Source organism: Pristiophorus japonicus, unplaced genomic scaffold (genome assembly GCF_044704955.1).
Source record: "Pristiophorus japonicus isolate sPriJap1 unplaced genomic scaffold, sPriJap1.hap1 HAP1_SCAFFOLD_234, whole genome shotgun sequence".
Taxonomy (NCBI): Eukaryota; Metazoa; Chordata; class Chondrichthyes; family Pristiophoridae; genus Pristiophorus; species Pristiophorus japonicus.
The window spans coordinates 674,777-691,535 of record NW_027252058.1 but is presented as its reverse complement, the minus strand read 5'-3'; the positions used below and the strand labels follow the sequence as shown (position 1 = coordinate 691,535).

At 49.0% G+C, this 16,759-nt stretch overlaps 1 protein-coding gene across 1 annotated transcript in view; it reads left to right on the top strand.

Moving 5' to 3' along the window:
• The first annotated feature begins 8,806 nt into the window (after positions 1 to 8,806).
• Positions 8,807 to 16,759, top strand: part of LOC139245759 (protein capicua homolog) — an 88,116-nt gene continuing 80,163 nt past the window's right edge. The window contains exon 1 of the mRNA XM_070871276.1: positions 8,807 to 9,049. Within this exon, the coding sequence (XP_070727377.1) occupies positions 8,807 to 9,049 (243 nt within the window). The remainder of the gene's footprint in view (positions 9,050 to 16,759) is intronic.

Below are 16,759 nucleotides of genomic sequence, written 5' to 3'. Positions count from 1 at the left end.
ATTGATACATGGCTGTGGGGAGAGAGTGGGGCAGTGGGATTAATTTGGGGATTGATACAGGACTATGGGGAGAGAGCGGGCAGTGGGATTAGTTCAGGATTTATACAGGGCTATGGGGAGAGAGCGGGGCAGTGGGATTAGTTTGGGGATTGATAAGGGCTATGGGGACAAAGGGGACACTGGGATTAGTTTGGACTTGATACAGAGCTATGGGGAGAGAGCAGGTCAATGGGATTAGATTGGGATTGATACAGGGCTATTTGGAGAGAGTGGGGCAGTGGGATTAGTTTGGGATTGATACAGGGCTATGGGAAGAGAGCAGGGCATTGGGATTAGTTTGGTGATTGATAAGGGCTATGGGAGCAGGGGACACTGGATTAGTTTGGAATTGATACAGAGCTATGGGTTAGAGAGCAGGTCATTGGGATTAGATTGGGATTGATACAGGGCTATTGGGAGAGTGCGGGGCAGTGGGATTAGTTTGGGATTGATACAGGGCTAGGGGCAGAGAGTGGGGCAGTGGGATTAGTTTGCGGATTGATACAGGGCCGTGGGGAGAGAGTGGGGCAGTGGGATTAGTTTGGGGATTGATAAGGACAATGCCGAGAGATGGGACACTGGGATTAGTTTGGAATTGATACAGAGCTATGGGGAGAGAGCAGGTCAGTGGGATTAGATTGGGATTGACACAGGGCTATTGGGAGAGAGTGGGGCAGTGGGATTAGTTTGGGGATTGATACAGGGCTATGGGGAGAGAGCGGGGCAGTGGGATTAGTTTGCGATTGATACAGGGTTATTTGGAAAGAGTGGGGCAGTGGGATTAGTTTGGGATTGATACAGGGCGATGGGGAGAGAGCGGGGCAGTGGGATTAGTTTGGGGATTGATACGGGCTATGTGGAGAGAGCGGGTCAGTGGGATTAGTTTGGGGATTGATACGGGCTATGTGGAGAGAGGGGACACTGGGATTAGTTTGGGATTGATACAGAGCTATGGGGATAGAGCAGGTCAGTGGGATTCGATTGGGATTGATACAGGGCTATGTGTAGACAGCGGGTTATTGGGATTAGTTTGGGGATTGATACAGGACTATGGGGAGAGAGCGAGGCAGTGGAATTAGTTTGGGATTGATACAGGGTTATGGGGAGAGAGCGAGGCAGTGGGATTAGTTTGGGGATTGATACAGGACTATGGGGAGAGAGCGAGGCAGTGGGATTAGTTTGGGATTGATACAGGGCGATGGGGAGACAGTGGGGCAGTGGGATTAGTTTGGGATTGATACAGGGCTATGGGGAGAGAGTGGGGCAGTGGGATTAGTTTGCGGATTGACAGAGGGCTATGGGGAGAGAGTGGGGCAGTGGGATTAGTTTTGGGATTGATTCAGGTGTAAGGGGTGACAGTGGGGCAGTGGGATTAGTTTGCGGTTGATACGGGGCTATGGGGAGAGAGCGGGGCAGTGGGATTAGTTTGGGGATAGGTACGGGGCTATGGGGAGAGAGCGAGGCAGTGGGATTAGTTTTGGGATTGATTCAGGGCTAAGGGGAGACAGCGGGGCAGTGGGATTAGTTTGGGATTGATTCAGGTCTATGGGGAGAGAGCGGGGCGGTGGGATTAGTTTAGGATTTATACAGGGCTATGGGGAGAGAGCGAGGCAGTGGGATTAGTTTGGGGATTGATACGGGGCTATGGGGAGAGAGTGGGGCAATGGGATTAGTTTTGGGTTTGATTCACGGCTAAGGCTAGACTGCGGGGCAGTGGGATTAGTTTGGGATTGATACAGGGCTCGGGGCAGAGAGTGGGGCAGTGGGATTAGTTTGCGGATTGATACAGGGCTGTGGTCGAGAGTGGGGCAGTGGGATTAGTTTGGGATTGATACAGGGCTATGGGGAGAGAGCGGGGCAGTGGGATTAGTTTGGGGATTGATACAGGGCTATGGGGAGAGAGCAGGGCAGTGGGATTGGTTTGGGATTGATACAGGGCTATGGGGAGAGAGTGGGGCAGTGGGATTGGTTTGCAGATTGATACATGGCTGTGGGGAGAGAGTGGGGCAGTGGGATTAATTTGGGGATTGATACAGGACTATGGGGAGAGAGCGGGCAGTGGGATTAGTTCAGGATTTATACAGGGCTATCGGGAGAGAGCGAGGCAGTGGGATTAGTTTGGGGATTGATACGGGGCTATGGGGAGAGAGTGGGGCAATGGGATTAGTTTTGGGTTTGATTCACGGCTAAGGCTAGACAGCGGGGCAGTGGGATTAGTTTGGGATTGATACAGGGCTCGGGGCAGAGAGTGGGGCAGTGGGATTAGTTTGCGGATTGATGCAGGGCTGTGGTCGAGAGTGGGGCAGTGGGATTATTTTGTGATTGATACAGGGCTATGGGGAGAGAGCGGGGCAGTGGGATTAGTTTGGGGATTGATACAGGGCTATGGGGAGAGAGCAGGGCAGTGGGATTGGTTTGGGATTGATACAGGGCTATGGGGAGAGAGTGGGGCAGTGGGATTGGTTTGCAGATTGATACATGGCTGTGGGGAGAGAGTGGGGCAGTGGGATTAATTTGGGGATTGATACAGGACTATGGGGAGAGAGCGGGCAGTGGGATTAGTTCAGGATTTATACAGGACTATGGGGAGAGAGCGGGGCAGTGGGATTAGTTTGGGGATTGATAAGGGCTATGGGGGCAAAGGGGACACTGGGATTAGTTTGGACTTGATACAGAGCTATGGGGAGAGAGCAGGTCAATGGGATTAGATTGGGATTGATACAGGGCTATTTGGAGAGAGTGGGGCAGTGGGATTAGTTTGGGATTGATACAGGGCTATGGGAAGAGAGCAGGGCAGTGGGATTAGTTTGGTGATTGATAAGGGCTATGGGAGACAGGGGACACTGGATTAGTTTGGAATTGATACAGAGCTATGGGTTAGAGAGCAGGTCATTGGGATTAGATTGGGATTGATACAGGGCTATTGGGAGAGTGCGGGGCAGTGGGATTAGTTTGGGATTGATACAGGGTTGGGGCAGAGAGTGGGGCAGTGGGATTAGTTTGCGGATTGATACAGGGCCGTGGGGAGAGAGTGGGGCAGTGGGATTAGTTTGGGGATTGATAAGGACAATGCCGAGAGATGGGACACTGGGATTAGTTTGGAATTGATACAGAGCTATGGGGAGAGAGCAGGTCAGTGGGATTAGATTGGGATTGACACAGGGCTATTGGGAGAGTGTGGGGCAGTGGGATTAGTTTAGGATTGATCCAGGGCTATGAGGAGAGAGCTGGACAGTGGGATTAGTTTGGGGATTGATATCGGGCTATGGGGAGAGAGCGTGGCGGTGAGATTAGTTTTGGATTGATCCGGGGCTATGGGGAGTGAGCGTGGCAGTGAGATTAGTTTTGGATTGATACGGGGCTATGGGGAGAGAGTGGGGCAGTGGGATTAGTTTGGGATTGATACAGGGCTATGGGGAGAGAGTGGGGCAGTGGGATTAGTTTGGGGATTGACAGAGGGCTATGGGGAGAGAGCGGGGCAGTTGGGACTAGTTTAGGATTGATACAGGACTCTGAGGAGAGAGTGGGGCAGTGGGATTAGTTTAGGATTGATACAGGGTTATGGGGAGAGAGCGGGGCAGTGGGATCAGTTTAGGATTTATACAGGGTTATGGGAAGAGAGCGAGGCAGTGGGATTAGTTTAGGATTGATACAGGACTCTGGGGAGAGAGTGGGGCAGTGGGATTAGTTTAGGATTTATACAGGGCTATCGGGAGAGAGCGAGGCAGTGGGATTAGTTTGGGGATTGATACAGGGCTATGGGGAGAGAGTGGGGCAGTGGGATTAATTTTGGGATTGATTCAGGTCTAAGGGGAGACAGTGGGGCAGTGGGATTAGTTTGGGATTGATACAGGGCTAGGGGCAGAGATTGGGGCAGTGGGATTAGTTTGCGGATTGATACAGGGCTGTGGGGAGAGAGTGGGGCAGTGGGATTAGACTGGGATTGATAGAGGGATATGGGGAGACAGTGAGACAGTGGGATTGATTTGGGATTGATACAGGGCGATGGGGAGAGAGTTGGGCAGTGGGTTTAGTTTGGGATTGATACGGGGCTATCGGGAGAGAGCGGGGCAGTGGGATTAGACTGGGATTGATAGAGGGATATGCGGAGACAGTGGGACATTGGGATTGATTTGGGATTGATACAGGGCGATGGGGAGAGAGTGGGGCAGTGGGATTAGTTTGGGATTGATCCAGGGCTATGGGAAGAGAGTGGGGCAGTGGGATTAGTTTGGGGATTGATAAGGGCTATGGGGACAAAGGGGACACTGGGATTAGTTTGGACTTGATACAGAGCTATGGGTTAGAGAGCAGGTCATTGGGATTAGATTGGGATTGATACAGGGCTATGGGGAGAGAGTGGGGCAGTGGGATTGGTTTGCAGATTGATACATGGCTGTGGGGAGAGAGTGGGGCAGTGGGATTAATTTGGGGATTGATACAGGACTATGGGGAGAGAGCGGGCAGTGGGATTAGTTCAGGATTTATACAGGGCTATGGGGAGAGAGCGGGGCAGTGGGATTAGTTTGGGGATTGATAAGGGCTATGGGGACAAAGGGGACACTGGGATTAGTTTGGACTTGATACAGAGCTATGGGGAGAGAGCAGGTCAATGGGATTAGATTGGGATTGATACAGGGCTATTTGGAGAGAGTGGGGCAGTGGGATTAGTTTGGGATTGATACAGGGCTATGGGAAGAGAGCAGGGCATTGGGATTAGTTTGGTGATTGATAAGGGCTATGGGAGCAGGGGACACTGGATTAGTTTGGAATTGATACAGAGCTATGGGTTAGAGAGCAGGTCATTGGGATTAGATTGGGATTGATACAGGGTTATTGGGAGAGTGCGGGGCAGTGGGATTAGTTTGGGATTGATACAGGGCTAGGGGCAGAGAGTGGGGCAGTGGGATTAGTTTCCGGATTGATACAGGGCCGTGGGGAGAGAGTGGGGCAGTGGGATTAGTTTGGGGATTGATAAGGACAATGCCGAGAGATGGGACACTGGGATTAGTTTGGAATTGATACAGACCTATGGGGAGAGAGCAGGTCAGTGGGATTAGATTGGGATTGACACAGGGCTATTGGGAGAGAGTGGGGCAGTGGGATTAGTTTGGGGATTGATACAGGGCTATGGGGAGAGAGCGGGGCAGTGGGATTAGTTTGCGATTGATACAGGGTTATTTGGAAAGAGTGGGGCAGTGGGATTAGTTTGGGATTGATACAGGGCGATGGGGAGAGAGCGGGGCAGTGGGATTAGTTTGGGGATTGATACGGGCTATGTGGAGAGAGCGGGTCAGTGGGATTAGTTTGGGGATTGATACGGGCTATGTGGAGAGAGGGGACACTGGGATTAGTTTGGGATTGATACAGAGCTATGGGGATAGAGCAGGTCAGTGGGATTCGATTGGGATTGATACAGGGCTATGTGTAGACAGCGGGTCATTGGGATTAGTTTGGGGATTGATACAGGACTATGGGGAGAGAGCGAGGCAGTGGAATTAGTTTGGGATTGATACAGGGTTATGGGGAGAGAGCGAGGCAGTGGGATTAGTTTGGGGATTGATACAGGACTATGGGGAGAGAGCGAGGCAGTGGGATTAGTTTGGGATTGATACAGGGCGATGGGGAGACAGTGGGGCAGTGGGATTAGTTAGGGATTGATACAGGGCTATGGGGAGAGAGCGGGGCAGTGGGATTAGTTTGCGGATTGACAGAGGGCTATGGGGAGAGAGTGGGACAGTGGGATTAGTTTTGGGATTGATTCAGGTGTAAGGGGTGACAGTGGGGCAGTGGGATTAGTTTGCGGTTGATACGGGGCTATGGGGAGAGAGCGGGGCAGTGGGATTAGTTTGGGGATTGATACGGGGCTATGGGGAGAGAGTGGGGCAGTGGGATTAGTTTGCGGATTGATACAGGGCTGTGGTCGAGAGTGGGGCAGTGGGATTAGTTTGGGATTGATACAGGGCTATGGGGAGAGAGCGGGGCAGTGGGATTAGTTTGGGGATTGATACAGGGCTATGGGGAGAGAGCAGGGCAGTGGGATTGGTTTGGGATTGATACAGGGCTATGGGGAGAGAGCGGGGCCAGTGGGATTAGTTTGGGGATTGATACAGGGATATGGGCAGAGAGTGGGACAGTGGGATTAGTTTGCGATTGATACAGGGCTATTTGGAAAGAGTGGGGCAGTGAGATTAGTTTGGGATTGATACAGGGCGATGGGGAGAGAGTGGGACAGTGGGATTAGTTTGGGATAGATGCAGGGCAATAGAAGAGAGCGGGGCAGTGGGATAAGTTTGGGGATTGATACGGGCTATGTGGAGAGAGGGGACACTGGGATTAGTTTGGGATTGATACAGAGCTATGGGGAGAGAGCAGGTCAGTGGGATTAGATTGGAATTGATACAGGGCTATGGGGAGAGTGCGGGGCAGTGGGATTAGTTTAGGATTGATACAGGGCTATGGGGAGAGAGCGGGGCAGTGGGATTAGTTTGGGATTGATACAGGGCTATGGTGAGGGAGCGGGGCAGTGTGTTTAGTTTGGGAATCGGTACAGGGCTATGGGTCGAGAGCGAGGCAGTGGGATTAGTTTGGGGATTGATACAGGGCTATGGGGAGAGAGCGGGGCAGTGGGATAAGTTTGGGGATTGATACAGGGCTATGGGGAGAAAGTGGGGCAGTGGAATTAGTTTTGGGATTGATTCAGGACTATGGGCAGAGAGTGGGGCAGTGGAATTAGTTTTGGGATTGATTCAGGGCTCAGGGGAGACAGCGGGGCAGTGGGATTAGTTTCAGATTGATACAGGGCTTTGGGGAGAGAGCGGAGCGGTGAGATTAGTTTGCAGATTGATACAGGGCAATGGGGATAGAGCAGGTCAGTGGGATTCGATTGGGATTGATACAGGGATATGGGTAGACAGCGGGTCATTGGGATTAGTTTGGGATTGATACAGGTCTATGGGGATAGAGCGAGGCAGTGGGATTAGTTTGGGATTGATACAGGGTTATGGGGAGAGAGCGGGGCAGTGGGATTAGTTTGGGATTGATACAGGGTTATGGGGAGAGAGCGGGGCAGTGGGATTAGTTTTTGGATGTTGGTTGAGGGATACATTTTGAACCCAGGACACAGGGGAGAACTCCCCCTGCTCTTCGTCCCATAGAGGCAGTGGGACTCATGACATTGACCCGAGATGCTGACGGGCCCTCGGGTTTAATATCTCCGATAGTGTCGCACTCCCTTGGACTTGCAGCCGGTGAGTGTGGGCCTGGATTACAGGCCTGCAGTCTCTGTACTGTGTGGGGTTCAAACCCTTGTCCTTCTGACTCAGAGGAGAGAAAGTGAGACTGACCGAGCGAAGGCTGCCACATATTTCTTTCCTCGTTTGTTGTCCTGTGGCTGGTTTGGTGAAAGCACACCGACCCCAGAGCCCCTCCCCTGTGCCCGGCCCGAATGTGCGGCCTACCCACAGCCGAAAGCTCACCCTGGTGATCCCGGAAATCACTGGAGTAGACTTTGCGGGATTGCTCGAGGGACTGAATGGCCCACTCCCGTTTCCATGTCCCGGAGAGAACGAAGACACGGATAAGAAGCTTTGATCGGCGCAGCGAGTTTTATTTCTGAGCAATGCCCATTTGCCAGCAGTTTTACAGGGCCTACACAATCAGCTGGAGCCTGAATTAAAGTTAGCTTCGGTCGGGATCCTTGGACAGCTTCGCTGGGCAGGCCACATAGTCCGGCTGCCCGACACGAGACTCCCAAAGGGAGAGCAGCAGAAAACATGGCAAACCGAGTCTGTCAATGTCACAGTCACAGGGGAATATTACAGAGTGTTTCATAGAAATAACACAGGAACAGGAGGAGGCCCATTCAGCCCCTCGGGCCTGTTACACTGGAAAAGGAGGAGCCCATTCAGCCCCTCGAGCCTGTTACACAGGAACAGGAGGAGACCCATTCAGCCCCTCGAGCCTGTTACACAGGAACAGGAGGAGACCCATTCAGCCCCTCGAGCCTGTTACACAGGAAAAGGAGGAGCCCATTCAGCCCCTCGAGCCTGTTACACAGGAACAGGAGGAGACCCATTCAGCCCCTCGAGCCTGTTACACAGGAACAGGAGGAGACCCATTCAGCCCCTCGAGCCTGTTACACAGGAACAGGAGGAGGCCCATTCAGCCCCTCGAGCCTGTTACACAGGAACAGGAGGAGAACCATTCAGCCCCTCGGGCCTGTTACACAGGAACAGGAGGAGACCCATTCAGCCCCTTGAGCCTGTTACACAGGAACAGGAGGAGGCCCATTCAGCCCTTCGAGCCTGTTCCGCCAATCAATGAAATCATGACTGATCTGCGACCGAAGGCTAGACTTTTCACTTGGTGGCTAAGGCCGAAAAAAATGGGCCTTGTTCCTACGATGCGGGACGTATCGCCCGTGCTGATCGCCGGCTCAAGGCCAATTTTGTTTTTGCGATTTTCCACTCGGCCTTACCCCAGCGATGTCAAATGTGCGATGTGATTACTCGGCGATCTCACGATCGCCAAAAGAAAATGGAAGTAAATGAAAAAAAACGTTCCCTTGCAACGCATTACTGCGCATGTGTAGGTTGATTTTTTTTTCAGGTTGATGTTCTTTCCCACGTTTTGAGAGGTCAGAGGTCGTCACATGCTGAGAAGCTCTGTGAGGGTCTGTGAGAGAGAGAGAGAGAGGAGAAATGAGAAAGGAAGTGAGATTTGACAAAGCACTTACCAGAGAAAAATACTACCCTTAATTCAAACAATGGAGGGATCATTAGAAAGGCGAAGGGCCAAGCCCTTCAGCGAGGAGGCCAATGAGGCCCTTGTTCACATTGTCAGCACGAGGTGGGAGAATCTGACACGGGCTGGGCATGGGAAACCGCCACCCCATGCATATCGGAGGATTTGGGCAGAGATTGCCAACGTGGTCACGTCGGCATCTAATGAAGCGCGGATATCAGACCAGCGCTGCCAAAGATGGAACAGCCGACTGGCAGCTGCAAGAGTAAGTTGAAATTTATATTTGAAATCATCCATATTTATTATTTAATGATGTCTGGAAATTCTAACTCGAATCTGCAATGTTATCTTGTAATTTTTAAACATAACTAAATTAGAATTAAATTATAGAAACATAGAAACATAGAAAATAGGTGCAGAGTAGGCCTTTCGGCCCTTCGAGCCTGCACTGCCATTCAATAAGATCACAGCTGATCATTCCCTCAGTACCCCTTTTCTGCTTTCTCTCCATACCCCTTGATCCCTTTAGCCGTAAGGGCCATATCTAAATCCCCCTTGAATATATCCAATGAACTGGCATCAACAACTCTCTGCGGCAGGGAATTCCACAGGTTAACAACTCTCTGAGTGAAGAAGTTTATCCTCATCTCAGTCCTAATGGCTTACCCCTTATCCTTCGACTATGTCCCCTGGTTCTGGACATCGGGAACATTCTTCCCGCATCTAACCTGTCTAGTCCCGTCAGAATCTTATACGTTTCTATGAGATCCCCTCTCATCCTTCTAAACTCCAGTGAATAAAGGCTCAGTTGATCCAGTCTCTCCTCATATGACAGTCCAGCCATCCCTGGAATCAGTCTGGTGAACCTTCGCTGCACTCCCTCAATAGCAAGAACATCCTTCCTCAGATTAGGAGACCAAAACTGAACACAATATTCCAGGTGAGGCCTCACTAAGGCCCTGTACAACTGCAGTAAGACCTCCCTGCTCCTATACTCAAATCCCCTAGCTATGAAGGCCAACATACCATTTGCCTTCTTCACCGCCTGTTGTACGTACATGCCAACTTTCAATGACTGATGAACCATGACACCCAGGTCTCGTTGCACCTCCCCTTTTCCTAATCTGCCGCCATTCAGATAATATTCTGCCTTCGTGTTTTTGCCCCAAAAATGGATAACCTCACATTTATCCACATTATACTGCATCTGCCATGCATTTGCCCACTCACCTAACCTGTCCAAGTCACCCTGCAACCTCTTAGCGTCCTCCTCACAGCTCACACCGCCACCCAGTTTAGTGTCATCTGCAAACTTGGAGATATTACACTCAATTCCTTCATCTAAATCATTAATGTATATTGGAAAGAGCTGGGGTCCCAGCACTGAGCCCTGCGGCACTCCACTAGTCACTGCCTGCCATTCTGAAAAGGACACGTTTATCCCGACTCTCTGCTTCCTGTCTGCCAACCAGTTCTCTATCCACGTCAGTACATTACCCCCAATACCATGTGCTTTGATTTTGCACACCAATCTCTTGTGCGGGACCTTGTCAAAAGCCTTTTAAAAGTCCAAATACACCACATCCACTGGTTCTCCCTTGTCCACTCTACTAGTTACATCCTCAAAAAATTCCACAAGATTCGTCAAGCATGATTTCCCTTTTATAAATCCATGCTGACTCGATCTGATCCTGTCACTGTTTTCCAAATGCGCTGCTATTTCATCTTTAATGATTGATTCCAACATTTTCCCCACTACTGATGTCAGGCTAACCGGTCTATAATTAACCATTTTCTCTCTCCCTCCTTTTTAAAATGCGGTGTTACATTAGCTACCCTCCAGTCCAGAGGAACTGATCCAGAGTCGATAGACCGTTGGAAAATGATCACCAATGCATCCACTATTTCTAGGGCCACTTCCTTAAGTACTCTGGGATGTAGACCATCAGGCTCTGGGGATTTATCGACCTTCAATACCATCAATTTCCCTAACACAATTTCCCGTCTATTAAGGATATCCTTCAGTTCCTCCTTCTCACTAGACCCACTGTCCCCTAGCACATTCAGAAGGTTATTTGTGTCTTCCTTTGTGAAGACAGAACCGAAGTATTTGTTCAACTGGTCTGCCATTTCTTTGTTCCCCATTATAAATTCACCCGAATCCGACTGCAAGGGATCTATGTTTGTCTTCACTAATCTTTTTCTCTTCACATATTTATAGAAGCTTTTGCAGTCAATTTTTATGTTCCCTGCAAGTTTCCTCTCATACTCTATTTTCCCCTTCTTAATTAAACCCTTAATCCTTCTCTGATGAATTCTAAATTTCTCCCAGTCCTCAGGTTTGCTGCTTTTTCTGGCCAATTTCTATGCCTCTTCCTTGGATTTAACCCTATCCTTAATTTCCCTTGTTAGCCACAGTTGAGCCACCTTCCCCGTTTTATTTTTATTCCAGACAGGGATATACAATTGCTGAAGTTTATCCATGTGATCTTTAAATGTTTGTCATTGCTTATCCACCATCAACCCCTTAATTATGATTACATTTATGCACCGCAATATAAATTTGAATGTTACAGTATGAAATATCTTATTCCTATGCAATGTAATGCAAATTTGTAATTGAACTTATAAATCTGTCGGTCTTAAATGTTTATTGCCAAATCCATTTGCTTATGCCGTGCAATGTTACCTTATCTATTACAGAAGAAGATATCTATCAACTAACGCGAGCAACGCAGGACGGGCGGGAGCTGTGCCATGCTGCAGTCTCTTACTGCTTACAAAGAGCTTGCAGTGGCCTTGGTGGGGCCAGAAAGCCTTTCGGTCACAACCCGTGGTGTGGCTGAACCCACCCTTGAGTCACGTGAGTAATGAGAACTGTGCATTGTGCAATGTGTGAATCAATAGTAAATATTTGTTACGCGGGTAATCCTATGCAATGATACTTTAATTTGATATATAATTGAGTTATACTAGTGAGATGTACTATTGATCTTCAAATGAGGTCATGTTAGGCCTGATGAGCGCTTGAGCATATGGGCTAATGGTAATGTTTTGAGTTCTTGAAAAATTGAGATGAATTGATTTGAATTTATAAACGTTGTTTATAACTTCCATTTGTCTTTTAAAGGTCAACAAGTATCAGTGGAGTCAGTGGCCACATCCACTGAACCTTGAGGAACCTCCCAGGAGGATGAGCCAGAGGAGGAGCCAGTACAGACTCCTGCTGCTGCTGTGCATGAGCAGGAGGAGGAGGAGGAGGAGGAGGAGGAGGAGGAGGAGGGGGAGGAGGAGGTGGAGGAGGAGGAGGAGGAGGAGGGGGAGGAGGAGCAGGAGGGGGAGGAGGAGGAGGAGGAGGAGGAACAGGAGAAGGGGAGGAGGAGGAGCAGGAGGAGAAGGGGGATGAGGAGGAGGAGGAGGAGGAGCAGGAGGAGGAGGAGAGGAAGGAAGAGGAGGAGGGGAGGAGGAGGAGGAGGAACAGGAGGAGGGGAGGAGGAGGAGGAGGGTAGGAGGAGGAGGACGTGGAGGAGGAGGAGGAGGGGGAGGACGAGGAAGAGGAAGAAGAGGAGATTTTTTTGTGGGAGAGGGGGAACAACCTGCGGCCATCTCTTTTGAGACAGATGAGGCACCGGGACCAAGTGCAGGCGGTGATGCCAAGGCCCGTGACATTGCAGACGCTGACCCCACGGCGGTCCGGTCAGCGTGATATGCACTCGCCTACCACAGAGGACCAGACGGAGAGCTTACTTTCCCTGTGCAGGGAGACGATCGCGATCGGTCGCGACCTTATCCAGCGGTTCGTGGGTTTTTCAGCCAATTGGAGCCCATTCTCCACAACCTGGAGCGAGTTCTGTTCGCGCTTCTCCAGCTGGTGTTCTGAGTAGTGACAGACTGCTCGGGAGACGTTGGAGGCGATTAGGGAGCAGACAGTCACAACAAATGCCCCATGTCATGCGTTGTTGGCTGGACACGGCGCTACATCCCAAGGTGTCGTGTCCACTCGCAGCGAGACCCCAAGCACACAAGTGAGTACGGAGGACACAGTTCCTCCTGACTCGGAAGTAGAGCCTGAGGCTTCTGCTCCCGCTCCGTTACCCCCACCACGGCAGGAAGTCTTGCTGTCCCACTCTGCACGACATCTTAGTGTCGGTCTGCGTCGACCAAAACGGGCGGGTGGGGTGAGAACACGGGGTGGGACAGGATCTGGAGGGAAATGTGGCTGCAGGTAGGGAGAGGGGAGTGTCTTTCAATAGTTCCGTTGTTACATAAATATTCACTTGTTATTGTCACTTTACTATTCTCTTGTTATTCTTACTAAAATGGTCACTTGTTATCAATACTTAAATGTTCACTTGCTATCATTACTTAACTGTCCACGTGCTTTTCTTACTAAAATAGTCACTTGTTATCATTACATAACTGTTCACTTGCTATTCTTACTAAAATGGTCACTTGTTATCAATACTTAAATGTTCACTTGCTATCATTACTTAACTGTCCACGTGCTATTCTTACTAAAATAGTCACTTGTTATCATTACATAAATGTTCACTTGTTATCATTACAAAAAGGTCACTTGTTATTAATACTTAAATGTTCAATTTCTTCTTCTAATGTTTTGGGGATTTGAGGGAAGGGTTGGTGTGGGGCGGGGGGTGGGGTGGGTGGGGGGTTGGAGGGAGGGTGTTGTTCATTAGTTCATAGAAAAAATTTTGCTTGTTAATAAAAAAAAAGTTTTTCTATAGCTTTTGTGCCTTCTCTCTTAGTTACATTAGTTTTCAAACGTACAGTTTTTCATGCATATTTGTTTGTTTATTCTGTTATTATACCAGTACTTTTACTTTGCCAGTACTTTAAACTTTACTTAAACTAATTCAGATGATAGGCCAGTGCAGGAAAGACAACAAGGAAACCCCACGGAAATGAAACTTTTGATTAACCCTAACTGTAATTGAACGTTTGAATATCAACAATAATAGTTTATGCAAAGCGTCCATTAATGAGCTGCTGACGCAAAAGCTTAGCGGCCATGTAACTGCCACTGGCTACTGGTCTTCGGGAAAGGTGTGGTGGTACCGGTGCTAGATCGCCAGGCTGATTAAGCTCCCCTATGTCCTCGCCCGCGTCCTCTCCTGCCTGTTCCTCCTCTTCATCTTCGCCGGCTGCCTCTTCTGTCTCATCTCCTTCTGGAGGTGGACCTGCACATGATCTGGCATTATTTGTCCTCTCTTTATAGCTAGGTTATGCAGCATGCAACACACCACAATAAACTCTGCTACCTGATCAGTGTGGTACTGGAGGCTGCCTCCGGAATGATCCAGGCATCTGAAGCATTGCTTTAGGACTCCTATTGTCTTTTTAACGATGTTGCGAGTCGCTATGTGACTTTCATTGTACCGTTTCTGTGTTTCAGTGACAGGGTTATGCAGAGGGGTCATAAGCCAACTGGCAAGGCCATATTCTTTATCCCCCAGCATCCAACTGTGACCTTCTGGCTGATTGACAAACAGGTCAGGGATAGCACTTTCACGTAAGATGTGCGCATCATGGATGCTGCCAGGAAATGTAGCATTTACTGTCATAATTGTTTGATTGTAGTCAACAACAAGCTGCACATTTAGTGAGTGGAACCCCTTTCTGTTACGAAACACCTCTGCGTTCTTTAAGGGTGCTTTCAGGGCAATGTGCCTGCAGTCTATTGCTCCCTGCACCTTGGGGAAGTCTGCTATTCTCGAGAAACCCAAAGCCCTCTCGGTCTGTGCCTCCCTGGTCATTGGGAAGCTGATGAAGTCCATCCTGCGAGCGTAAAGGGTTTTCAGTCACCTGTCGAATGCAGCAGTGTGTAGTGTGCTGAGAGATATGGCAGATGTCGCCAGCTGAAGCCTGAAAAGATCCCGATGCGTAAAAGGCTAGGGTGGCAGTAACCTTCACTTCAACGGACAGTGCGGTTCTGATGGTGCTGGAGGCTGCAGATCACCCTTGACGAATTGACATATCTCATCAATGACCTGCTTCTGGAATTGTGGCCTCCTAAGACAAGCGTTTTCAGACAAGTTCAGGTTGGATTGCTTTAACAAGTACCTTTGTTGGCTGAACGGTCTCCTCTTCTGTCTTCGTTTCCATCTATACATTACTCTGCCACCTCTTCGATTGATCCTTTCAGTAACCAATGTGTGAGCAGTTGCAATTAAAGGCAGGGAAAGCATAGGCCCCATCACTATCGATAATTACTTTCACTAATTTTAATAATCTCTCTACTCTATACTCTCTAATCACTGTACTCTGCACTCTCTGTACTCTCTACGCTGTGTACCAGTCAGTTTGATAGGCCCCAACAATATCAGGAAATAACTTCACTATGTAAAAACTATTTACAAAATAATTCCAATATATGAAAACTATTTACCAAAAATAAGTTGATAATACCTATTTATATTCCCTGTCCCAAATATTGAAGTACAATATTCTTCAATTTTACTCTCGAAATAACTCACAATTAATTCTCCACCCTTCCTCCGAAGTTCAAAATGATGTCCGTAGTGCCCATTTCCTTCTCTTAGCCCCAGAAAAAGCAACTATTTCTCAGCACTCTTTTGGGCCTTGCATTGGCCCAGCGAAGTGCATGTTAGGTGCTGAAACTTGGGATGGGCCTTGTGTGGGCGATCATCTCGGCGATCAAAGTGGAAACTTAGGCACCTGTTTTTCCGGCGATATTTTGGGCCTCGTTTCCATTTTTTGCTCAAAATGGGCGATAGATGGGCCATAGATGGGCGATGTGAAGTGGAAAGTCTAGCCCATATATACCTGCCTTTGCTCCATACCCCTCAATGGTTAACAGAAAGCTATCAAGCTCCGGTTTAAAATTAACAATTGACCGAACATCAATTGCCATTTGTGGAAGAGAGTTCCAAACCTCTCCCACCCTGTGTGTGTAGAAGTGTTCCCCAATCTCACTCCTGAAAGGTCTGGCTCTAATGTTTAGACTGTGCCCCTAGTCCGAGACTCCCCAACCAGCGGAAGTAATTTCTCTCTACCTACCCCATCAGTTCCCCTTAATATCCTGAAAACTTCGATCAGATCTCCCCTTAACCTTCTAAATTCCAGGGACTACCTCCCTAGTTTGTGTAATCTCTCTTCGTAACTTAACCCTCGGAGTCCAGGTATCATTCTGGTAAACCCACGCTGTGCTCCCTCCAAGGCCAATATATCCTCCCGAAGGTGTGGTGCTCAGAACTGCTCACAGTGCTCCAGGTGTGGTCTAACCAGGGTTCTGTACAGCTGCAGTATAACTTCTACCCCCTTGTATTCCAGTCCTCGGGATATAAGGCCTTCCAGTAACCTTTTGGATTATTTCTGGAGCTGTTCCTGACCTTTTAATGATCTGTGTACCTGGACCCACAGTCTCTGGACCACCACTGTTTTTAGCTTTTCACCATTTAGAAAGGACCCTGTTCGATCCTTTTTAGGTCCAAAGTGGATGACCTCACATTTGCCGACATTGAACTGCACTTGCCTTCATTTTGCCCGGTCACTTAATCACTTTCTATCCCATCATCTAAGTCATTAATAAATACTGTGAATAGTTGAGGCCCCACCACAGATCCCTGCAGGACACGACGAGTCACATCCTGCCAATGAGAAAACCTGCTCATTATCCCGACTCTCTGTCTCCTGTCACTCAGACAGTTTCCGAACCAGGTCAATCATTTGATTCAATTTCGTGGACCTTCGTTAACAGTCTCTTATATGGGAATTTCTATTAGTCCCTATAAATAACAGCCACAGATGTTCCCCGTCCCCACTTTAGTCACCTCTTCAAAGAGATCACGCTGTACATTCAATGTCATTTGGGTTAGTTATTGGCAGGCTATATCCCCAGTAGGGGAATCTAGAATTGTGCACAGTGCTCCAAATGTGGTTTAACCCAGGTAGATGGAGACCAGAACTGTGCACAGTGCTCCAAATGTGGTCTAAC